The sequence below is a fragment of the Rhopilema esculentum genome, chromosome 21 (assembly GCF_057945365.1).
Source record: "Rhopilema esculentum isolate cy_ngs chromosome 21, ASM5794536v1, whole genome shotgun sequence".
Classification (NCBI taxonomy): domain Eukaryota; kingdom Metazoa; phylum Cnidaria; class Scyphozoa; order Rhizostomeae; family Rhizostomatidae; genus Rhopilema; species Rhopilema esculentum.
The window spans coordinates 12,766,740-12,792,915 of record NC_142835.1 but is presented as its reverse complement, the minus strand read 5'-3'; the positions used below and the strand labels follow the sequence as shown (position 1 = coordinate 12,792,915).

The 26,176-nt window shown below is 36.2% G+C and overlaps 1 protein-coding gene across 1 annotated transcript; it reads left to right on the top strand.

The window, feature by feature from the left end:
• The first annotated feature begins 5,562 nt into the window (after positions 1–5,562).
• Positions 5,563–25,696, top strand: LOC135684190 (very long-chain acyl-CoA dehydrogenase, mitochondrial). Its single transcript, XM_065199632.2, has 27 exons — positions 5,563–5,727; positions 7,528–7,582; positions 9,507–9,579; positions 10,041–10,105; positions 10,373–10,465; positions 11,014–11,055; positions 11,358–11,426; positions 12,286–12,351; positions 12,819–12,884; positions 13,881–13,948; positions 14,128–14,173; positions 14,966–15,051; positions 15,489–15,537; positions 16,013–16,058; positions 16,752–16,855; positions 17,041–17,145; positions 17,637–17,723; positions 17,991–18,026; positions 18,180–18,206; positions 18,348–18,449; positions 18,612–18,709; positions 18,811–18,883; positions 23,107–23,179; positions 23,414–23,486; positions 23,695–23,770; positions 24,965–25,103; positions 25,478–25,696. The coding sequence occupies exons 1-26, from the start codon at positions 5,642–5,644 to the stop codon at positions 25,100–25,102; spliced, it is 1,902 nt and encodes a 633-aa protein (XP_065055704.1). The 5' UTR covers positions 5,563–5,641; the 3' UTR covers position 25,103; positions 25,478–25,696.
• The last annotated feature ends 480 nt before the right edge of the window (positions 25,697–26,176 follow it).

Here is a 26,176-nt window from a genome sequence, read left to right as displayed (position 1 = left end):
TCCACCCAACACTTGTAGTTAAGTTGTTGTATTAGTTCAGTTTTCTGTTAAAAGAACTTTAAATTACAGTAAAGGACTTTAATAAAAGCAAAGCCAATAAGTGTTGGACATTTTTCGTTTAGGGAGGAAAAGTGTGATGTATTCGTTCAGTTTTGAGTCCTATTGTTATAGCCTCATTTTAGATAGTGATTCAAGTTGGATTCTTGCGTGAATGTGCCTGCTCTCTTGTGTTTACTCGGCCTGATATATTACACTTAGAAGCATTTTGAAGTAGGGTATACATCTCATCTTATTTAGCATGTCACGTTACGCCAGAAAGCAAATTTTTTGGTCTATGACATGAATAGTTTAAAAGATATGGAGGAAGACCCAAAGGAGGACTAGGTACAAGTACCCCAGTCTGGAGGGTGTAAATTGTGTAATTATACCAGCTTTCGTGCTTGTATCATAAAATGCACAATTCAACTGCTAAGCGACTGCACTACACTGTTTTTGAATTGCTGAATGAGCTATTAAAAAATGTATAAATTATTTTTGATTAGCACGATATCGAGCACAAAGAATTCGGTAGTTTAAGCATAAAGAAATCAGTGACATTGCTGAACAACTCTCAGCACCACTATATTGACTTATTCTAACAAAAAGCAAAGACTTTACTAGGGTTCCAGCCGACCACTCTTCACCTTTGCTTTTCTTAAAACCAACACGATGTGGGTACTTGTAAAAAACCATTAAGGTTCCAGCCGACCACTCTTCACCTTTGCTTTTCTTAAACCCAACACGATGTGGGTACTTGTAAATAACCACCGTGATTTTCTTGAATTCAGATGGCACCTACATCAAATGAACCTTTTTTATGAGGGAAAATTTGAATTACCGTAATGCCTCTAAGCACCCACTCTCGTAGATAGAGGGGCAGGGGGCAAAAAGACCCCTGTAAAGCTAATAAAGCATGGTTTTCTATTTTTATCCAAGTGTTACAATTTTAGAGGGCAGTCTTTAAAGGTTATTATAACGGTTTCGTCAGTTGTTCTTCACGCCCTTCAGACTTTCGGAAAATCCTCTTTTAGTGTTTTTATCCTTTTTGAAATTTTTAGACTAGCAACTTTCTCAAGCAGCATTTTTCGTAACGGTGACTTTTTTGCCAGTGCAAAGATCGAAATCGATCTGATAAGTTGAGTTTAAATGTTTTTATACATGAATTTAGAATTACTTTATTTTTTCAGTTTTTTCAGTTCATCATTTAGCATCGTAAAACGTGTCTAGCATCCATCGTCATAGGTGGTACCAGGCAGCCATGCTGAATCATGCAATCACGCTTAAAAGTAATGGCAAATCGCGCTTTCACGGCACTGAAAATTAAATTTCACTTTCACGCTCCCAATACTGTAGATTGTGATTGTTGAAAGTTACATCAAAGGTGATTAAAAAGTGCTGACGGACATATGAAAACAACTCTAAAGAGCCTTCGCGTCGGTGATGTTTGTTTGTTTGTTTGCAGGGGCGGACTGGCTAATTTTTTTGGCCCGGGCAAATTTTTATCAAACCGGCCCACAATAATAGCAAATAAAAAACTCCTCGGAAAATGCAAGTAAATGTTAGTCTGTAAGGAAAACAAGTTTTTAAATTCAATAATTTTGTGCATGGGTAAATGCTGGTTAACAGAACATGTTAAATATGTCATTTGCTAACCTAAGAGCAGGGCCGTAAATCCCGAGGGGATGGGGGGGGGGGACTGGACCCCCCCCCCAAAAAAATCTTTAGCAAAACGATTTTTTGAGAAATTATTGTCATTTTCTTTTAAAGAAAGGAATCCCTGGTAACTGGGTTAGAATCAAACTAAGTTTTTATATGTTCTTGCAACAAACCTCAGCCACTATGTCATGGTGTCAAGCGCAAGTTGACTAGTGTTGATGGCAGTTATTTATGTTTGCAGAGTGGTGTCGTGTCAGTGACGATGCCCATGTGGGAGATTAGCCCCAAATATCACCCCTTGAATAAATCTCAAAAACATGTAGGAAAAGAATCGTTTACACATATTTTCACAAACCCACATTACATATATTTTCATTACCCGCCTTTTTATAAAAATCCTAACTCAAAGCCTAGGTCCTAATGTTCCGAATTTTTTAACCTCTATTAGTCGAATTGCGGTACCAAGACCTCCATAATAGCTCCTTAATTTTAACTGCACATTTAATGACATGATAATAGCATAGACACAAAAAATGAAATTCTGAGTTTTGCTTTTAACTGTAGCTAGGAACAAGGGCAAAAGACCAAAAGGGAGAGAGGTAAATTAATTTGCGTAAAAGTACCACGTCAATAAATAGGTCCTTTTGCATGTAATATAGAGAGAAGCAATGACTACACCCTTTATTATTAGAATGCAATAATTTTTGCTCAGCCTCTATTTTTTAAGGAAGTTTTCGTTTTGAGCACTAATATGTTCTTGGATACATCGCTTTTTTTTTAACTGATATGATTTCAGGAAAAAATCGCTTGCTCTCGAATAGAAAACACCTTTCTTTCTTTCCCCGACGTCTGTCACTAGAGTTTAAGCATGACTCTTCCCTTTCCCAATTTCTCCCAGAACAATAATCAATGTTCTTCTGAGAAACGTCGATTTGTCTATCCTGAACGGTATAGTATTTTGTTAAACTTGGTCTGGGAGATGCTTTTCTAGCTATTTAGAAGGTATAATTTAAAAATTTTTTGTTTGACTCCGTTTCTAAATACAGGATCTTATATGTTGATACTGTGATCGTTCTGGATGTCATCTAACAGGTATTTTCTAATAACATTAACATGAAGGACTCCAGGTTTGGCTGCGAAAAATTACTACGTAATCTGTTCTTTATATATTTGAGGTGGAAAAGCTTCTATCACACTCAACTTGTGACAATTAATTTCCTAATCCTCTGAAAAACCACAATGATTTTCAGCAACCCAAAAATATCAAGCTGTCAATTTCTGACCTCAAAAAGAAAACATTGGGACCCCTGTTAAAATTTTATCGTGTAGCACCATACCCCTGTTGGGGGGGGTTGCATTTGACTTATGATAGTATAGGCCTAATAAACTTACCATAACTAATATGAGTTTATTGAAAAGAGCAAGACCCTGCTGTTTTTTGTGACGTTTGTGGCTTTTGCTTGATAAAAAAAGCTTTGTATTGTAGCTGAATCCTTTTTTAAATCTCGCAGCTTTTCCTCGCGAAATTTCTGTGCACCACCTTTGGCTGGAGTCTTCTTGCTCTTCCTTTGTTCTACGTATGTCCACTTCATTGCTTCACATCACAGAGCAAATCGCTTAGTGAACTCCAATTTTTGGACTTTTAAATTTATTACATTTAGCAATAGCTTGTGCTTGGGCAAAAACATGACCAGCTTGAAGCAAAAGCTAAGTAAAAAGACATCAGGGCAGGTTAAAATCTTATGTATCGCATTGGAACAGGGGTGTTACAGTATAATATGTCGCCAAACAGGAAATACCGTCAAGAGAAATTAGAGCAAGATGTCAATAACATGTTTCCTGAAGAAGTGTGTTTGGGCTGCGGTGACAATAATGAATTCATAACTTTGATGGTTTTTGAGTACTTGCGTGTATATTTATTCTTTCCCTGAAAATCCCTGTCTCTGAAAATCTCTGAAAATTAAAGGCAAACAGATCAACGCATGGCTATAGTTTTTTGCCTCGCATTCACTTTTTAAGCTAATTTATTTTCTTGCACTTTTTTCAGCCGGCCCTTAAACCGACCGGCCCTTCGGGCGATCGCCCGAATAGCCCGACTAGCCAGTCCGCCCCTGTTTGTTTGTAACCTTATTTCAATTCGATATTTTTTCTAGCTATACATATATATATATGGATATATACACATACAACTAATCTAAATCGAATCTACTGCATAACAAAAGAAGAGGATATAACTAAGGAAATAAATACGTACATACATAAGCTAAATATATGAAGCAACTTGGATATGAATGGACAAATATTACAGGATATTGATATCATTATATTTACAAACGTTGCATTTACAGCTAGGACCATCCCATCGTGTTATCATACGTTTGAAGCTGTTAAGATTGTCAGCTGATTTTAGTTCATTTCGCAGACAGTTCCAGATCTGACGTCCTATGGCTTTAAGGCTCTTGGAACCGAAAGTTACTTGATTTGGTCGAAAATGATTTAAGTTTTTAGGATTCCGAGAAGGATGTTTTAATGTTCTTCAACTAAAAATGCTATTATATTATAATTATATAACAAACGTGATTGTATTATTCAAAACATAACATTAAAGTTACAAGTAAACAGCATAATAAATATGGTAAAATGTCGATATGATAAGAATAGTAATTTTTTTGCGGATGTTTAGTAATAATCAAATCTAATATCAATTGAAAAAACAAAAACTGAAAGATGAAATAAAATGCAAAGCGTGAGGAGGAACAAAAATAATACAGAAAGTACAGGGTTGTGGACAATGCATGTCTGATATTGCTGGTCCGTTGATTAATATTTAATAGCTATCTATTAGGAACTTTCTTGAACTTTTTGACAAAATCTTTTCTACTGGGAGATCTCCGATCATTACAGTATTCTGCATCTAGCTTCTTGCTGGCGAGGCCTCGGTATAGGATCTCTTGATGCAGGAGCCATTCATCTGATCTGGTACCGGAAACCAAGACTATCTGCTCGTAAAAATTAGACACACCAATTCAAAAGTCGCTTGCATCAATCATTTTCATGCATCACGCCATGAGTAATGCCAATTCACAATAAAGGTTTCTTTTATTCATGCATAATAAAGGTTTGTTTCACGAATTCTCGCATCGGAAATACGCCGATCATGCAATCACGCCAAAATACCTGGCACCCCTGTTATAGCTTGCACTTCCCTGGAACAAAGAGGCCAATTTCTCGCAGATTCCTCGTTGGACTTGCAAAGCATTAATTCTTTATGACAAACTAGCTGAGTGAAATAAAGCAGAAATAAGAAAGAGCCCAACCGCAAATAAGCGCTCCCTTCAAAACAGCCCCCCCTTAAACCCGTCAAAATCTATAATGTGTGAATAGGGAAAAGGTCACGATAGCAACTTTTTGAGCTTCAACATTTCATTATCAGTATATTTTAAATAATTACAAGTAATACAGTAGTGCTTAACATAAACGATTAAAAGATTTAAAAAGTATATTTTACATGAAATTTTCAGCAAAGAAAAATTAATTACTTGATGTCTTGATGAATTAATGTCAAAAATGAATTTTCCCAGTTCGCATTTGTATGTATTATCAAAATCTGTCATCAATCACCTGATACTAAGGCAAAAATTGTTTGGTCCCATCTTGGATTCTGAATCTCCATACTCGAAAGTATATAAAACCATTGAGATCATCTCGGTTAGGTGAGAAATTAGATTTTCACAGCCATAGCCCTGCCTAATTAGGAAAGGCTAAATTTGTAAAGCGCTCCGGGCGCTTTTTAGAGGAAATCCAACAACCTCCTGTCCAATTTTCCACAGCCTCGCTACTGTTTTCTGTGATGTCAAATGAAATGATGGACTTTCACCCCATCTCAAATAAACCTAGAAGGAAGGGATAAGAGTGGAAAGTCAGGCTGCCGCACCACTGAACCATCATGCAACGTGCAAAATGCTGCCAGCTACTTGGAGGATGTTACAAAAGTTTCAATGCTTCATGCAAAACCAACAGGATTTCAATAAGGTATTTAAATTTAGGTTTTGCAGTCACAAATGTTCGCCCATGACAAATAATGTCATCAGTATTTGAGACAATTATCATGTATTTTAACTTAATTACTTAATTACAGGTCACAATCTCCAATAGATAAGTTATAATACTGTTTAACTTGCTGCCAACGCAACAGTATCCTTACTCCGTTGCCTTACAACTGAGTTAAACTGCGCCTTGACAGATGCAGAGTTATATAATCATTACTCGCAATATTAGGTTCCCGCCACTTTTCCATCCAAAACGTTTTTGAGTTGTTGACTCGTGCCAATCCACAATTTAATGACTTAAAATTTAGAGGGTGGTGACCACTGACTAGTTTACATTTGACAAGGTATTGGGTTGAAAACAGCCCCCTACTCCAGGTTTGTAAATTTTCTTAATTTAAATCAAATGTTTTTAAGTGCACCTGCAGCACTACCATGTCTGCATTTTGAGTGTGCATTCACCATGGTGGAAGGCTGTTATTAAGTAGGTTAAAATCTTTGTGTCAGCTGAAACTGATGTGGACTTGCTACTACTCTAAATAACCATAGTGGTATTAAAAATAAAATTTAAAATTGTTTCTTCCAAAACACAGCAATGTACCACTTTTCTTTGTGATTTCTCCAATGAACTGTTATAAGCAATACAGGCCTTCTCTTAGGAAATAGCCCACACCAGTGGCTCAGCACCCACATGATTTCTCTTTTGCGAGCCATTGCTCTAAATGTGATGATAATAATAATCAACCATGCTGAAAGTATCCTTAATGTTTGCAGATGCTATATAACCGTGCTATAAGGTACATTTCTGGAAGGTGATATCAAATGAAATCAAATGCTTATGATGATGTTTGTTCATTAGACTCCAAGAAATCGTTATTTATAATTGCAAAATGTTGTACCAAAAACCTTTTTCACAAAAATATATTCTAGACTGTCTCATCTTTTCATGTTCATTATTTCCACTTTATCTATATAGCTAAGTATTGCCTATAAATTTTCCTTTTGAGTAGATAGTTTCACCAAAGGTTTATTTTCCCTCTCTTTGCCAAGCCCCTTTAATTTTCATATAATTTTCATATAATTCAAGCCTTCATATAATTTTCAAGTTTCGTATAATTATCAATCCATCCTACTTCAATTCTACAAAACTACAATACATTTAAATAGAATACGATGCTAAAATTAAATACAACAATGCTTACAAAATTGCAAACTAAATAAAGAAACAGACATTACATGATTGTATATAAGATAGATTGATCAAGGAGGATTAAGGTAGATTAATATCTGGATTAGGGATGCAAACATCTAAGCACCAGTGTCTAAGGTGCCAGGTTCGGAAAAGCAGCAGCATCTTAGAAATCTTTACAACATGCAAACATTTTTATTTCTTTGAAAAGGTCTGAACCAAAATTCCTGCAAGGTATTTGTGGGTTTTTAACCCCAATCACCTAATGGAGAGTCAGTGGCATAGCCAGGTTTTGGATATTAGGTTGCAAATTAAGAAACAAAATGAATCACAGGTTTGCCTCTGGAAAAATGTTGGAGTTTTCCTCATGAGGAATTATTATAATAATTATTTTAAAAAGTAATGCCGATTTTTCCTGCAAAATTTCTCATTGTCAGGAAAATTTTAATTTTTTTTAAGAATAGATCTCTAATCTTATCTGATAAAACTTCTAATCTAAGGCTTCAGCCTGATAGGACAGTCAAAGTTTTGAAGAAACCTCCATCTTTTGGTTAATATATATGAAATAATTGAAATGTTGTTTTTACACTTCTTTAGGGTTTTGGACAAGTTGGCATCAAAGAGATATGCTTCTTCTTCTGTTCCACAAAATGTATGTCTTTATATTTTTGAAAAACCTGATTATATCACCTTTGGACTACTTAATGGCATGGAATTATTATAAAAGGAAAGGGTTTACCCTTATATGTGGTGTAATAGTTTTGTGCTGCAGCGCTATTGGTGGGCCTGATACTGATCCCATGAACTCACCTTGTTCTGATTTACACAACAACTTCTGTCAACTGCAAGTTCTCAACAATGGATGCTGGTTTCACATGAAACTAAAGCTAAAGCAAATGACCCTATAAAGAAGGGCCTATTTACCTTAATTGTTGCGTCTAGAAAATTGGGTCCAAAATATCATGAACCTAGGCTCACTGGTATCAAAATTAAATTGAATTATCTTCCTAAAATTAAGGAAAGCTTTTTCAACTTGGGCAAAGAGTGAAAGGAAATTCAATTGTAACTAGGCCTGTCCACCGAAGGTCGAATAATCTGTATTCGGTTACCTGTCTCACTATTCGGTTTGCTGAAGCCCAAAGCGAATATTCGGTTACAAAGGAATAGTTCGAATAGTACGATTATTCGGTTACAAATGAATAGTTCGAATAGTACGATTATTCGGTTGGAGACGAATAGTGTGAATAACCTCACTGTTGGAGGTCCACAATGGTTGTTTGAATAGCCTTGACTCATCGAATAGCTGTGACTATTCGAATAACCGTGACTGATCGAATAGCGTTCACCATTCGAATAAACGTGACTGATCGAATAGCATTGACTGGTCGAAGGGTGGCCGGGGGGCTATGGCCCTACCACCATTTTGGAGAATAATATAACTTTTCACAAAATCTTTTGTTGTGAGTGTTAAATTTTCTCTTGCCCCCCTCCCCCTTTCCTCCACTTCGCAAGCTGTGTCGAAGCCCGTGCTAGAAAGCTTTTCATTTCACAAAATGTTTGAAAACGACCCTTTTTCAAAATGTACGACTATGGTTTCTCGTTAATTTGATACTGACTCTCTGGCCATTAGGGGCGACTAATGCTAGGGAAAGTTCGAGAAAACATTTATTTTTGACAAAAAATCGTTTCTAAAATTGCTTTGCAGCACACCCTTTGAAGTTACGTAAAACACAGGAAATGTCAATAGGAAAACAAAAAATTAATTGTTCTGATTTATCTAACAGTAATGACTGATTAGCTATATTCACAGCTTATTGCAGTTTTTCTACCACCACCCTGCCACACCCATTTTGCCACACCCATATTCGCAGATTAACCGAATATTCATTAAATTTTAAGCCGAATAACCGAATAGGAATATCTGAAGGTTTGGACAGCCCTAATTGTAACACATTTGTTGAATAAACCTTTGAAAGATTAGGGAAAAGTTGACAAATCCAGAAAAACGAATTTTGATGGATGTATTTGACTGCCAACAAGACAGTTGCCAACACCTGTTGTTAGAAGACAAGTAGGGATCACATTGTCACAATTTAATCATTTTTCAAGTGGTAGTGCATCTGGGTTTTTTGCTTTTTAACATAATTCTTATATAACATGCTAAGTTTATGTTACACTCTGTAATCTGCAAGTTGTTTCCTGTCAGGTATCTGACAGGTTTTACACAAAAGGACATGTTTTAAAAATTTGTCAAATGCTTTTATCAGTTATCCTAGTTGCAACTTTACATTGAGTAAATTACAGTTATGATTGATATCTCATGGAAACTGTCCGTGTCTAAAGTACCAAAACCTATTGGATCAAAACCTATAAACAGATTGCATTTGCCGAACAATGATTCTTCTATTTAACTAGCTGTGCTCAAAATTTTGGTTGTGAGGCTACTTTGCTGGAAAAATTTTTATGAGACCCTACTTAACGGAATTTGTTATTGTTTGTGTCTTTCTGATTACCTTGTTAAATTAGAAACCTAATTCAACATTTACTTTCAATACATTATTTTTCCTGCTCTATAGGAAGTGAAGTCATTTGCTATGGGTATTTTCAAAGGTTCTGCTGACACAAAAAGTATTTTTCCATATCCAAATGGTATGCTAGTTATTAACAACTTGTTCAAAAAGTCTGTTTAAGCTAGAATTCTTTTTAGCTTTCTTTTAGCTGTAATATTTCTGTTTTCTAATTTTCGCATGCAAATTTCTGTTTGTTCGTAATATTGTTTTTCTATGCCAATTTATTTGAAAAATCCATAAACTCCCAAGGTCCATAAACATAACAGCAATCTTAAATTGCAGTATTTTTTGTATAGTTCACTAGACTTTTATCAGCAATAGTGCAATGCAATTTCTCAAATGCTATAGGCCCAGACATTTTCAACTTTGCTCTTTAAACAAGTTATTATACCTGGTCTTTTAAGTTGCATTCTATTCTGTATCCTATCTAGCCCACAAGGTATCTTTTGCAATTATTCCCATCAAACTATTTTCTAATATACCAAAAATATTTATTTCTAAGATAAAATTCTGCAACAGACATTTCTTCTTTATGAATAGCACTTACAAGTGAGCAGGCAGAATTCATACAATCATTGGTTGATCCAGTTGAGAAATTTTTCCAGGTAAATGATTTTCTTCTTTTTCTAGTATTTTGCAGCATTTTTACCTTTAAAAGTTTTGATTTCTATTTTGATTTTGATTTCATGTTATGGAGAATGATTTTCTTTTTGTTCATTTAATCCATGATGATATTCTTTTTCTATGCAAATGTTTTGAAATAAACATGAAACTTGATGTGTCTGGAGCTCACATAAAGGGCCCCAAAAATAGTATGTGCATCATACTTAAACCTTTACTCTTATTTTACCACATGATATATTCTTTTCTAGGAATCCAATGATGCATTGAAAAATGATGAAATTGAAAAAGTTGATGATGTTACAATGCAAGGACTTAAAGAACTTGGTGCATTCGGTCTTCAGGTAGCCTGTTGCTTTTGATGTAGTCATTGGATATTGTCTTTACCTTCTGTTAGTTGGATGCAACCATAAGGATCTATGCTAATCCTTTGTCTTGTAGCAAACTAAGTGGCCCCTTATCCCGGAGGACATTTTCTAAGGTAGCAAATTCTGTTATCTTCAAAAAGCATTCGCTTTTCCTGTGATTTCTTTAAATTTGATTTCATAGTGTTTCTTTGCATTTCATTGTAGGCAAAATATAGTCATTGATCCTGTTCTATTTATTTTAATGTTTTTTCGATAGTTGAACTCTTTTTTGACTTTTTTTTATTTTCCAGCAAAGTCTGAATTTTTTTACTTTTTAAGTAAATCATCAATTTAATTTTTTTTCTTCTTCACTTTTCTTTGCATCATGTTATGTCTCAGAGCTGCCACACTTTGCATTTAAAAATTGATTAGCCTTTTTCCGTTTTCTCGATATCTATTTAACTGCGATCAAATTGAAAGATTAAGTTGAACCTTTTTTCTTTTGAACTACTCATATTGACATTGCTGCTGCTATTCTGTTGCAGGTTCCACAGGAGTTAGATGGAGTTGGCTTGACAAATACACAGGTAATTGGCCAGACACAGTTTCAATCAATATCGTATTTGTTCCAGTCAGATCATCAATTTTACAGATACATCGGCTATGAATTGTGTACATTGATTTCTAAGAATTTAGCTCATTTTTCATTTAGCTAACCTGTTTAATTCATGTTATATTTTTCATTCAGCTACTCAATCAGAGTTTGTTTTGGTTTTAGTTGAGACTAGTGCTTTCAAAACGGTTTTGGCTCAAAATTGCCTTTCTCATCTTTTGAATTTTCTAACTTATGAGAATAGATTAATTAATTGCAACTTGTTTTTTCTTCAAGTATGCTCGGCTTGTGGAAATTGTTGGTGGCCATGACCTAGCTGTTGGAATAACATTAGGAGCTCATCAAGTAAGGGGCGTGGTTTACTCGTTCGACGATTAATTTTTTGACAACATTTTGGATAAAGTTAACTATATTTCTTCCCCTTTCAAGGGTTTTTTTGGGCTTTTCACGCAGCTTGTTGGTCTTTTACATGAAATTTAAAAAGGCAAACTAAATTTCTTTTACAAGGGAAATAAGCTTGATACGAACCTACAACCTTGGGGACAGTGCTGTTGAGACAAACCCCTAAACGTGTGCGCAATAGCATGCATTTGTTGTGAAGCAACCCCCCACCCCCCCCTTTCTGTCTTCCCCTTTAATTTTAAATTTGCACTGTATTTAGCTATGTAGCAGAGATATTAACGTTGAACTGCACACATGGCTAAATATTATCCAACACGACCAAAAACCAGCGTACAATGATCCAAGTAAATTATGACCACTCTCAAACAGTTTTTACACAGAAAGTAATTATGGTGGTGCTCAATTTAACTTGTTATCCTTCCTATTGCATCATGTTGGCCACATGTTTGTAGTCAAGCTAAAATTCAGTAACGGTAACCTGGAGCCACCCAAGGATGCCCCGACCGCCAAAGCATGGTCAAACTAAGCTGATAAGGGCTAGATTAACCTGGGGGCCAACCAAGGCTAGTTGTGCTCACAGTGCAGTCATCTAACCTTTGGTCAACTGAGTCCCGTGGCCAACCAATGTTAAATTTTTTGTAACATGAACAGGACTTAATACCTTAAGCAGTTGTCCAGTGTAACGTAAAGCTGAACATCTGTTACATAAACATTTGAAAATAACAAAGTAAAACATTTTCTATACGATAACCCGTTTTGAACAACTCAATTTTTAAATGTATTTCATTATCTGTATTAACAGTCCATCGGTTTCAAAGGAATTCTCTTATTTGGAAATGAAGAACAGAAGAAGAAATACCTTCCAAAGGTAACTTCCTAACAGTTTTCGGTGGTTAAAAATTTATAAATTGCTTTAAAAAGGCAGAAGTTCAAAGGCATATTTGAAGCTTTTTGTCTGAAACTCTCGTCACAGCATGAAACTTTAGAATAACTCGTTTTAAACTCTGAAGAGTGTTAGACGAAAAGCTTATATCTGTAATTTTTTTCAAATCGATTTGGAATCTTTACTCGATGAAAATATCTGGCAGTTCTATCTAGTGCATTGAATTTTCAACTTCTTAAAATACAGCACAATATATTTGATACGTTTGTTTTTGCCCACAGTTTTGGTGTTCCTTATTTTACTCTTTTCTAAGTTTTCGTACTGCTTTCTAATTTGTTCAATAGTCTCCTGTTTTACAATAAAACCTTTTTTTGCTAGTGCACATGGAATGCATTTTCTTTGTTTGTGTCTTCTGATGGTTTAATGCATTGAGACTTCTGTATTCAATTTAGCTAGCAACTGGTGAACAAATTGCTGCCTTCTGCCTGACCGAGCCTTCAAGTGGCTCAGATGCTGCCGTAAGCAATTTTTCAATATTTCCTTTCAATTCAATTTTTTGACCAAGTTAACTTTTAACTTGTGACGGAACATAATAGCAACTTAACAGCACAACGATCGTGTGCTCACGTTTCTGCTTGGCCTATTTCGATCCACAACTGGTTATATATACTTCCTAGCTTAGTGTTTTTAACCATGTTCTGACGTTTTGTACTCTGAAGAGTGTCAGACGAAAATGTTCTAAAATGTTTGCTTTTTTCATTTCTAAAATGTTAAGCACATAAGTGGAAATTTTTCATCGTTTCTGCCGACACAACAATTTCGAGCAAGGACTCGTAACAAATTGCTTCCTTGCTGTTCTTTGTTTTGAGCAGCTTTTAGAGGCTTTATTCACCTTTCTTTCAAAGGAAAACACAAATTATCCATAGTTCTCTATAATTTTTTTTCCCAATAACATATGCTTCGAGTATTTACCTAAATGGTCTAAAATGCTCCCATTTGAAGCATGCAAAAGAAAATAAGGATTGTAAATTATAATTATGAAAAGGTATGTAGGCAAACATGGACTGAAACGTTTTCTCTTCAAAAAACGTTGTGGAAAGAAATGTTGAAGGTCTTTGGCAATCTTTACTATCTTTTTACGTCCAACCATTAGAAACAAAAAACAATTCTTTCCATACATTTTGAAAACTTCCATACATTTTCCATACATTTGTGAATGTAGGTTAAAAAATTTGCATCTTTGTTTCAAGAAGTTTGTGTCATCTTTGTGCCAGTTCGTGCCACCTTTCAGGCCAATGCCCCATACAGTTTCAATGTGTTTTGCAGTTGCCGATTTTTTTGCAGTTGCCAATTTTTTTGCGGTTGCCAATTTTCTTTGCAGAACTTTGCCCTTTTTTAATATTTCATTTCCATATTGAAACGTCAAGGTCTTTCTCTCTCGATTGGTATCTTATAGTTGTATAAGACCCTTCTGTCTTATTTTTTACTAACAACGCTGCCATCATATCTTTTAGTCAATAAGGACGAATGCAAAACTGAGTGAAGATGGGAAGCATTGGATTCTTAATGGTGGCAAATTATGGTTTGTTTATATTGAAATATTATCTTTTTTATCTTTGCAATTTTTCCCATCGAATTAAGTGTGTTCTGGCCCTTAAATGTCCCCTTCCTCTAAGAGTAGTAGCTAATGCCCCCTGCAACCTTGAATCAGTTTTTTATAAACAGCAATGGAAATCAACTGATCTGTATTGTTAATTTTAGGATTAGCAATGGCGGTATTGCGGATGTTTTTACAGTGTTTGCCCAGGTATGATCGAATCTCTTCTCATTTGAACAAGAAAATTGATGCAAAGCAAGAATTTGATGTAAAGCAAGAAATTGCTGTAAACATACAACTTTCATTTGTTTTTGTTTGAATCGAGCTACGCATACCTTGGTTTTGGTTTTAAAATGCATGTTAAGCTGACTAAAACCACTCTAAACGATGGTGATTTTTGCATCTGGTTAAGCGTTGGTCGAGCCATGTGTGGAAGGTAATGTTTGAGGGTCATTTAATTTTGCGTCTAAGTTGAATAACGTCTCCTTAAAAAGGTATTCGAACGAGGGCTAATGTGTAAAACCTTTTCATGTAATAAGCAACAAAATAAGATGTTTATAAACTTATTATCGTTTTAAAATGATAAAATGAATCTCATTAAAATTGCAGCCTATCGCAAACATAGGATGAATTACACAAATGTTTGATTCAATTCAATAGCATAGCTTATTTATTTTCTTATCTTTGACATTTGGTACTGTAAACATGTGATGCGATTTTTACCTGTGACATACGGCTCTTCTAAGTTTTTTCCAGGTATCTGGTCTGCAAAAAGATCACTTGTTATTTTAGCTGCATGAAGGTTGCAAAACGTGGCTTGCTCCTTCCCTTTGTCTCTTGAGATAAGAATTTCGGCGGGCTTGTTGACTTTTGTACCCATTTGTCTTAAGTGAACAACGTTTTAATTTATGATTGGCAGCGAGCCCTCTTCGCATGCACATTTACTTTCGTGTCCCGGTTTCCCTTGATTTCCAATTTTGAATAAAGTGTTTTTCCATTTAGACACCTGTTTTTGACGAAAAAAGTGGCAAGACAAAAGATAAGGTTACAGCATTTATCGTGGAGAGAGGTTTCGGTGGTGTAACGAGGTATATTTTGTAGGGTGCTCTTTTGATAAAAAATAAGTGATTTATCAGTTTTTGATGAACTCCTCCAAGGTCTGCATACGTTAATCAGCACTTTCAAGCTACTGCTGCTGAACACATTAAATTTTGCTGAATTATTAGTTACGTAACGTCCAAAAGGATGCATAACGGCCAAAGGAACCAAGACTTGTAACCTGTGTTCCTTGAGTCTGTCTGTAATTGGAATATTCTAAGGCCTGTTAGATTTGTTACAGAAAGAACTTTTAAGTATCTGCAGGACACCAGAGGAAAACTGCAAATCTTAAGACTCTGTAGAAGACCAAAAAACAATGTGTTTCTTGAAGGTTATGCTCGAGCTATAAAACAATGTTCTGTCTGTGTTGGAATCCTACTCCATCGCATGGCATCTTAGCACACTAATTATGAAAATTTTATTATAGTGGCCCACCTGAAAAAAAGATGGGAATCAAAGCTTCCAACACAGCAGAGGTGAGTGCATTTTGCGAAGGCCTATCAGAAAGTTCGACATTTTTTCTTTGTTTGTCAACCTTTTTTTATTCACGGCACATCTTTTCATTGATGAAATCACGAGGTACATCACCAACAGAAGATGTTAAAAATGAAACTCTGTGGCCTTTGTTCGCAATAAAAAATTTTTGTCAAAATACCTTGAAAAGGAATCAAATAAGCAAAAAAAACAATGAATGAAATGCAATATCTGTATTCACTCAGTATGGAATCTGTACCTGGTTTTAGACCAATTAGTTGAAATTGGAGAATTTGCAACGGCACACAGTACAATATCTAACTATGTTTAAATATACCAGGTAGAGGCCTTTTGATAGATTCCTCTGTTTTTATTAGTAAAGAAGCTCAACGAAAGCATTTTCCTACAACAATAGTTTTGAGGCTTTTGTGAACTTTTCTTAACCCTTTTTACGCTGGCGTTTTCCTGTCTACTTAGGTCACGTTTGATGAAGTGAAAGTTCCTGTTGAAAATATTTTAGGAGGTAAAGTGTTTTTGATGTCCTATCTTGTTATACTGTTTTATCTAAATGTTTCTTTCTTGTTGTTTCGTGAAACATTGTTGGACTTAATTTAATAAGTTGATAAGTTAAAATGTTAGATTTGAGAAGAACGATTTTCTCATTTGCGATATTTTCACTGTGATTGCGATTGCGATATCGACATCTGCTTGTGGTGATGTCATAGGGAACATAGGATAGATAAAGTAAGAAGCAAGCTTTCTTTTAGAAGAAACTCGTCGATTGTTTACCTTAAAACCCTCTCCGATGCACAGATTTTGTCTTGGGCGCGCGCCTTGCATGCAGAACTGGTCTCGTTGAATATTTTGTCATTTGTGAATTTTAAAACTGCTCGAGGAAAAAATGGAAATAAAAGTTTTCCAGTCATACCACAGTTATTTTACACGTCGGATACAATTTAAAGGAAATTTGCGTTCAGATCTCAAATGGTCGATGAATGGCACGGAAGGAAGATTACGATCCATAGATCATTGTTTGGTGGATTTTTTGCCTCAGGATCAAAAATTCGCTCTTGACTTTGGTACAGCAAGGAACTCTAGTTGGTTGTTTTCAATGTTCAAGTAGCGTGATGATGATTTCTGAATGATATCGACATTATTGATTTGAATGTTTTCGCTCTTGCATCTTAAATTTGTAATTTGTGAATTTCTTGAACAGGTGTTGGAGAGGGTTTTAAAGTTGCCATGAATATTCTCAATAATGGCAGATTTGGAATGGCTGCAGCCCTTTCTGGTACAATGAAGGGTTTAATAACAAAAGCGGTGAGTAGTCCCACTTCTTCAATTTTGCGCGAACTTTATATTATTGCGCCAAATTTCAAAACTTCTCAACTCGTTTAAGAAGTTTCAAACCGTCCTCGTTCCAAGTCATTCTTCTCAAATCGTCCAAGTTGAGAGAGTTAAATATTGCCGTCATCTCAATACGATATTAATTTTCTACATTTAAGGTTGATCATGCAGCCAACCGAACCCAATTCGGGTCAAAAATCAGCGAATTTGGAGTCATTCAAGAGAAGTTGGCTCGAATGGCTATTCTGCAGTATGTTACTGAGGTACGCTGTCACTGTTTTTAAGAACGGCTACGAAAGCTGCACTTGAATCTTCAGTGCTATGAAATTTACTGCATGCTAATACTGTTTCTCAGGGTTCCAAATTGTGAATAAAAATTGTTGAAAGCTGAATGAATTTGTTGCAGTTTTGAGGTAACTCAAGTTATTGATCATTAGACGCAAACACGTGGAATCATGTATACAAATCACGAACAATGATCTAACGATTCGAAGTTTCGGTTGAAGCATGGGGCCAGCAAGTATTATCTTTTAAAAGGTGACATGGTTATAATGAATGTCCTCGGCACAGGTATACACTGTCCTACTTGTTTGCAAAAGTTTTCATTTTTTATTCATCCGTGAACTTGCGTTAGGTTGAGGTGCTGGCATGATGTAAGTGCTGAAAGGATCTGTGCTCGAAGTCTAGTTACGATATGAGAAAATTACAGGACTCGTGGTTATTGTTTTTGTAACTTCGTTTGCTGTTTCTCTAGTCAATGGCATACATGGTCAGTGCAAATATGGATATGGGTATCAAGGAGTTTCAAATTGAGGCAGCCATCAGCAAAGTGTATGCATCGGTAAGTTTCGATGTCTTGAGCTCGTTTGCTGTGAATGAAAAAGACTTCAGCCGCATCTCTGCCTTGAATAAATGATGCAAACATTTTTCTTGCGCTAACGTTGGAACCTGCAAGAAATCTTCTAGCCTGCACCCTAATTGTTGTTCACAACATGGTCCTTGAAAGCAAAAAAGACTGTGAAGTGGTTGCTGAATATTAATAATCTAAAAGAATGTCAAAATACCCATCGGTTTTTCTGACCCTTACACAAACTTCAAATATTTCTAGGAAGCTGCGTGGGAAGTTGCTGACGAAAGCATACAAGTATGTTACCCTTTTCATGATATTGCTTGCCTTTCACATACTTCTTAGATTTTGTTATTTTATCATTTACTAATTTCAGTCAGTTTCATGTTAATTCCATTGCTAGATTGTTAAAATTTTTATGTTGCTCACTTTTCAGATATTTTTTTCCAGATTCTAGGAGGAATGGGTTACATGAAGGTGAGCAGTTTCAGTCTTAAATAGTATCAAACGATCGATTTGGTAATTCATCACAGTAAATATCAGTAGCTTTAATCGTTTCTGTGTTTTCAATAAGCCACCGTTAAAAGCCAGTTCTAAAGTATGTAATTTTTACTTTAGGATTGTGGTGCCGAGCGTGTAATGAGAGACTTGAGAATATTTAGGATTTTTGAAGGAACCAACGACATTTTACGACTTTTCATCTCGTTGACGGGACTTCAGGTAAGAATGAAAATTTATAACACAAATTTTGTCTCAAGTAACGCCAAATTGTGTTACGAATACTTTTATTTTGGCTTATAAATAACAGCCTTGCTAGATTGAATTTTCATGAATGCTTCTGTTCAACGTTTCCTTGAGTTTCTCGTGATTTGTTCTCGTCAGAATGCTGGAAAGTATTTACGAGCATTGCAGAAGAAGTTACAGAATCCCATTGGAAATTTCCGGTTGATTATGGATGAAGGCATCAAGCGTTCCAGAAGGTAAGCAGCCGTGTCTTTTTCTTTCTTGATATTTCTGAGACCATGCACATTTGAAGCATCCCTGCAGATATGAAGCCAAAACTAAAATTTGATTTTCTTAGACTGGCAGGGTTGACAGTTGGACCCGAGTTGAAAGGTCAAGTGCATCCACAGCTAGCGGAGTATGCAGACTGGGTAAGTACGACATAAGATATGAATTCAAATAATGTGAAGTCATCATTGGCCGAGGAAGCCAGCTAAAGATTATATGTTTTCATGTAGGTTTTTGTATCTTAATATGTGCTTTTATATTTGAATCGTTAGGATCGTAATCTAATGAAGATAAGGAAATGACCATTGAGTTAAGTGCTCATCGAAACATGATATGTGATCATTTTATATATATAATTGCATATGCGCAGTCCTGACATGAAGGTTTCATGTTGTTTCTGCTTCTGCAGCTCTGCACACTACTTCTGATAATCTTCTCCATTCTTTGCGGTCCCTTGCTGTGGATCGTATCTTTTCAAAATCTCCATTGTTCTTTATGTTCGGTAGTGGAAAAGACCTTTCCATTGCTCTTGCTCTGATCATTTTATTAGACTTTAAAAGCTGCCAGCAATAGCCGTTTTTATATACTCAAGCACGAAACATTGTTGTATCTGGCTGTTTTCTACAAAGCCCCCTCTGGAACCACAAAAATAATTAATACTACAGCTTTTACGGTATTTTATTCTTAACCGAAACTGTTTTGAAGCCGTGGAGGGACATTTTTCTAAATTTTCATCTGCTTAACGCAAAACCGACCACTATTCAACATGGCTTTGAAAAAAGCAAACATTTTACAACATAATAAAAGCTTTTTCGTCTGACACTCCTCAGAGCATAAAACGTCAAAATAGGTTCCGAAAAAACACGATGGAAAAATATATACCCAGTTGTGGATCGAAATAGGCCAATCAGAAAAACGCAAGCACAAGACCGGTATACTTGACCAATCAGTGCCGCGAGCCTAAAGAAAAATTACCAATGGAGTCCAAGAGAGAAAACGAACTCCTTTTGTCTACACAATGGCGGCTTATTCGTTTTTATATAGATTGACTCCAAAACTGCTAGATGGAAGGACGACCGGGCTCTGCCAATTATCCGAAACATGTCGTCATTATAGAGTTTTGCACAATCTGGGTTGTCTAAAAGATGTTGACCAATGGCAGAATCACTTGTTTTAACAGTGTTTCTAGACCTACAAGATCGAGGAGGCTGTTCTCTTTGAGGGGCAGTTTTGTTTCGTATGTTGGAAGGAACATGCTGTTTTATCCTATCCCCCAATCTTTGGGTTGTGCGTCCTACGTAGCCAGAATCACACTGGCACGTAAATTCATAAATGACGGAACTTTTTTGTTTGGTAGGAACGCAATCCTTTTGAATGGATGGAAGGGCTCTCCTAATGCTGTAAACAATCCGAGGATTGACAGCAAAGAAACAATTGGTTATGGCTTGCCTAATCTGACTCTCGAATCGCAAGGAAGTGTTACCAATCCATGGTAGTTTCAAATAAACTGGGCACTTTTGCGGACCAAACTTTTGAACAGCCGAAAAACTTGCGATCTTCTCCTTAGTATAAGATAAAATGACGTCTTCAGGATAGCCGTTGTCCAAGAAGATCGTTTTGAGTTTTTCCAGTTCAGCGTGCAGTTTAGATTTCGAGCAGATCATAAGTGCCCTATGTACTAATGTTTTGACAAGGTTGACTTTGCGTTGTTTTGGGCAAAATGAATTCCAGCGTATGTACTGACCGGTAAAAGTAGGCTTGCGATATACATTGGTAAGAAATCCAGTGTTAGACTTTTCGACCAAAACATCTAAAAATGGCAAGGAATCATTTTCTTCCTTTTCAAACGTAAACTGGAGGGCTGGGTGTAGGCTATTTAGGTGTTTTAGAAAAAAATCACACTCAGCTTCTGTTTTGAAAATGGTATATGTGTCATCCACACACCGAAAATAGACACCTGGCTTTTGGTCGTAGTCGAACAAACGCTCTTCGTGAAAGCCAACAAAGATATTGGCCAAGGCAGGTCCCAGAGGGCTACCCATAGCGACACCATCCTTTTGTTGGTACATTTCATTGTTAAAACTGAATTCAACTGAACGTGTTGCAGTTTCCATCATTTCAATGAATACTTCCTCTGGGAATGGTGGACTATTAAGCTCGCTCCGGTACAAAGCATCGGCACATATTTTGATGGTCTCACTCAAAGGAACATTTGTGAAAAGACTACTAATGTCAAAAGAACACATAAAAGATGTTTCGTTTTCGATGTTCAAGTTTTGCATGAACTCAGCGAACGTAAAAGAATCCTTGATGCAATGTTTTGAATATTTTTGAAGAACAGGGTCCAAAACTTCAGAAAGCCACTTAGCCAGTTCGTGTTGTGCTGAACCAATCATAGACAAGATAGGTCTAAGTGGGACGTTCGGCTTGTGTATTTTAGGGAGGCCATACATTTGTGGTCGTTGAGAGCCCGTGGGTCTTATCCTATCATAAATTTCTGTAGCCAACATTTTTGAGTTGACCAGTTCCAACAAACGTTTTTGGAGTTTCCGCTCTAGTTTGGCCGTTTTGTCATGTGTTTCGACATCACCCAATTTAGCAAATTTTTCTTTGTCGTGGAGAATTACCTCCATTTTATTGATGTAGTCCTTTTTGTTTAAAATTACCACTCCAGACCCTTTATCAGGTTTTGTAATAAAGATGTCATTGTTAGCCCTTAGAGATTTTAGTGCTTGGAAATGTTCTCTATGCAAAAGAAAATCAGAGTGGTCGATGGGAGAGCCACTATACGCATATGCCAAATCGCTTAGTCGTGCTCGTAATTTGTTAAACTCCAAAGGGTTAGAAATCTCGTGCTTGGCAAGTTGAGCGTGTAAAATTTCGAATTCAGCAAAGAGTTCCTCTCTGTTGATTGTTTGGGGTGGGATACAAAATTCAAGTACATTACCTAAGACAAATGTTTCAGTATCAGAGAGAGAATAATCCGAGAAATTGAAAATATGTTTTTTGGTGTCGCTCAACATTCCACCGAAACGTTTCCTTACTAGCATGCCAATATTCCTATTGTGTTTTTCCGTGGTATGTTTTAGTGTCCGCTGGTCAATTTCAGAAATGTAGCGGCAAAGTCGAAAATTGTCAAGGAATGAAAGAAATGGACGCGTTTTAGACCATTGGCGTGTATACAGGCATTTTAAGTTCAGAACATTGGTTTTTCTTTTCTGAATCTCATCTTGGAGAAAAGCGCGCTCAATGGTTGGACTTTGTCTAACACCAGACTTGGAAATACGAGCGGTGATAAATTTTGGCACAACTCGGTTAGTCAAACATAAATTGAGAAATGATAAAGAGAACCTGGCCGTCCTCAGCTTACCTCTTAACTTCACCAGTTGGTTGAGATCCTCAATCTCCTGTTTAGTGTACCTCTGCTTGAAAAATGTGAACAATTTTTGAACAAATGTGAACAAAACTGCCCCTCAAAGAGAACAGCCTCCTCGATCTTGTAGGTCTAGAAACACTGTTAAAACAAGTGATTCTGCCATTGGTCAACATCTTTTAGACAACCCAGATTGTGCAAAACTCTATAATGACGACATGTTTCGGATAATTGGCAGAGCCCGGTCGTCCTTCCATCTAGCAGTTTTGGAGTCAATCTACATAAAAACGAATAAGCCGCCATTGTGTAGACAAAAGGAGTTCGTTTTCTCTCTTGGACTCCATTGGTAATTTTTCTTTAGGCTCGCGGCACTGATTGGTCAACTATACCGGTCTTGTGCTTGCGTTTTTCTGATTGGCCTATTTCGATCCACAACTGGGTATATATTTTTCCATCGTGTTTTTTCGGAACCTATTCTGACGTTTTATGCTCTGAGGAGTGTCAGACGAAAAAGCTTTTAGTATGTTGTAAAATGTTTGCTTTTTTCAAAGCCATTTTCAAATTCTGTACCGCAAAAAAAAATTGTTCACTATTCAACATCCGAAACGAACGGAGCTTTCTGCCTCCAGTGTGAGAAATGGCTCAGTGTTGAAGGTCACAGGCTACCTAACTAAGATTCTTTTACTTGGTGTAAGGAGTGTCGCCGGGTGTATCTTATTCCAGGCGTATTAATTGCGAGGTGTGATCACATCAGAAAAAGGATCAAGGCACTGAAAAATATTAACAATAGCTTTTCAGCGTCCTGAAAAATTACCTTCGCAGGATAGCTTGCAAAAAAAGGCTAAAGGTTGCTGTCCTAGGTTAGTAAGGGCTTGGTGAATTTTCATTGCCACCACTATATCAGTTTTTATACCGGATGCCTGCCTGCTGTCTGATTGGTTTAGACGAGTATAAACAGAAAATACCCTCAAGTTCTTTCTGCTTTTCCTCAAGGCCTCAAAGTCGATTGGGTTGTTTGGAGTGACCTCTGAAGCACTTCTTATCAAATATGGCAAGAACATTGTTGGTATGTTTAATAATTTTCATTGGCATGAAGCACACGTTTAGAATTTCTAGAACAACCCTCGTTATTCAAGCAATTTGTAAGTGATATCATTATTCGTCCTTACAAACCATTCATTTAAAACTCATTTGAAAAATCATGTATTCTTCAGATAACAGATACAGTATTCTTCAGAATGTTGGTTGGTTTTAAAGAATCCTTTTTGAAAGCCTTTTTTATATTTGTTTTTTATTTTAGATGAACAAATGATTTGCTATCGCCTGGCTGATGCTGCCATCGATATCTATGGCATGATCTGCGTCCTATCAAGGCATTTAACACTCTTTTTTTCCTTTGTACTTTTTCGTACAATCTTTTTGTTTTCTGGGGTTTTCATTTTGTCAATCAGCCTTTGCTTGCCATTCAAATTTATTAGTGTGAAGACTAACCGAATTCACTTGAATACACGTAAATTTAGATTGCCTTAATGGTGTTGTTATTGAACCTCTGAATATGAAAGCATATTTTTTACATTTTAGGGCTTCGCGGTCAATCAATGAAGGAGCAAGCTCATCAGAACATGAAACAAATATTTGCTCAATTTACTGTGCAGAGGTGATTATTATATAGTTTTTCATATTTCTTAACAGTAAAGCAGATAAGTGTTCAGCAGACTATTAAATATTGCACTGTGTCCTATAGACAGAGCTGTACATGCCTGACTGCATTGAAAAGGGATTATCCAAGTTCGATCTTCGAGTTTCACGTTTAATCAACCCAAGATTATCTAATTTAACATGGTACCTAAAGTGGCAACTTGGAATCTTCCTGCAGTATATACCAAAGTGTTTTCTCCTGTTGTTTCTTGTTATGTTTTGCTGCTCTTTAAACTTTATCATTTAATATTTTTAAAGTGGCATTTCCCTGAAGATTAGAAGGCGAATAACATGTTTTTTCTCACTCGGGGATAAAAACCATCATCAGCCGAAGAACAGTAATTGAATTGAGATACCTCCCTCAGATGATAATGCCACATCCCTCGTTAAGTCAGGTCTTAATGCAACTGTCCTTCATTGGTGGTTGGTACATCAGTGCTTCACCAAACCCATATAAACCCTCAACCTTAGATATAACTTGATTGACTCGTGTTACAAAGCAACATAAAATTCTGGGCAGTGGACAATGAATATTTAAGTAAAATAGGAATCCTCAGAGACCTTACATTCTATAGCATCACTCGTGAAACTCTTATAATATTTCATTTGATCAGCATAAAAACCTTTGTGTTTAAGGAATTTCTGAGAATTTACGAGCGAAAAAACTTTCTGTTACTACCTGTTTAGAAGGCGTCGCTGGATAAGAAATTGTATTAATTTTGATTATAGATAACATAATAGATTTCTCCAACCGTTATATGATAAAATATGATAATATGTATCTCTCACAATGCCTATTATTGAACAAGTTATAGAGCAAGTTATAGAGCAAAGAGATTTCCCCATTCAATCAAAAACATCACTTGGTTCGTTGAATGGTAACATCGAAATGTTCTGTTCTCTTCTGAAAAGATTTCGCGATTGTTTAAGACTAGAAAGAAACAGAACTGCAACTGTTCGTCTCTGCATGAGTCCATCTTACCAATCGCTGACGTATGAATTCGTGGCTTAACTTACGATTATGGAAGACACTGCGACGTGACATTATATTATTTTTGTTTTAAAGGAATGGTTCAACAGAACTAGATGATTTTTTAATGAACGTCTAAGTGCGATATGCTGAGGCTCATTTTGTCTTTTGATTTTTCTTCAGGCATCTGATCGTATTGCAACGAATCTCAAGTCCCTCTCCAACAACATGAGCCTCACAAATGACGCAAAAAAGAAAGAAATCGCTAGAGATCTTGTCAATAACCAAGCCACGGTTCCCGTGCATCCGCTCGGTTTCTAAAGTAAGTTTTGTTTTAGGTGAGATTGGGACCCTTTCATGAAATGTTTTTAATTTCTCAAATTAGCCTTTGCAAGACTCAGTGTCCTAGAGACTATCTCTGGAAGCTAGGAGGTAACAAATAGAAATATTGTCTGATTAAATACGGTTGGCACATCCATTCGATCGAATACTATTGCTAACTGTCATTGATTACATAAAGAGGGCTTAGTAAACCTTTTTTGTCGTCACATGCTATTAATCTCCTCATCCTGGAATGGACCCTTTTCTTGATTGGAGCATCTAATGAATTGAACTGCCTCATTTCTCAACATAAATGTTGTTAGACCGCATGTTTACTTTTTTCTTGTTTTTATTCTTCTTCATCCTTATTTTTAGCTTACAAACCAAATGGCAGCAGGACTGATGATTGTAATTTATTGCTGACTGATGCAGGCTTTCTTTCTATGTTATAATATGCCTGGCCTTGAGTGCATGAGCTGTAGGCGGGCATCAATTGGACTTGGCAAAAATATATTTAATGTAATAAAACGGCGTTTTTTCGGTATTGCAATAATTAGGTTGGATCAGTTGAATATTAGATACTTCTTTAATGTATAGTGTGTGGATTTTTAATTTATGTTGTCCTACTTGATGACTTCTTCCCAACCACATAAAAATGAAGATTTCGCCCTGTTTAGTTGAAAAGGCTCTTGAAATTATCTTAAAGTCAAATTGAGTCTAAATCAGCCATATGGATTGCACATCTCATATTATTACCAATCTGCGTCTGTTAACCCTTCACATTTGAACAAAATATTGCATGTCATATTATTTTCAATCTGCGACTGTTTTTTATTCTGTGGTTAAGTATTTAAGGCAAATGCATTTTCTTGTCTTCGTCTCATTTTCAAGCGCAATTTTTTATGATAATTTTGCAACTGGCTAGAGCCCTGCGCAACATTTGTATATGCGAAGATCAAATCAGTTCTTGCGTTATCCTATCCCAAACCTTAACAAAATGCAATTCTGACAACGGCGTTGGCAGCGAAAAGGTAAGCTGTTTCTCACTGCGAATATTGTAACTGTATCAAACAG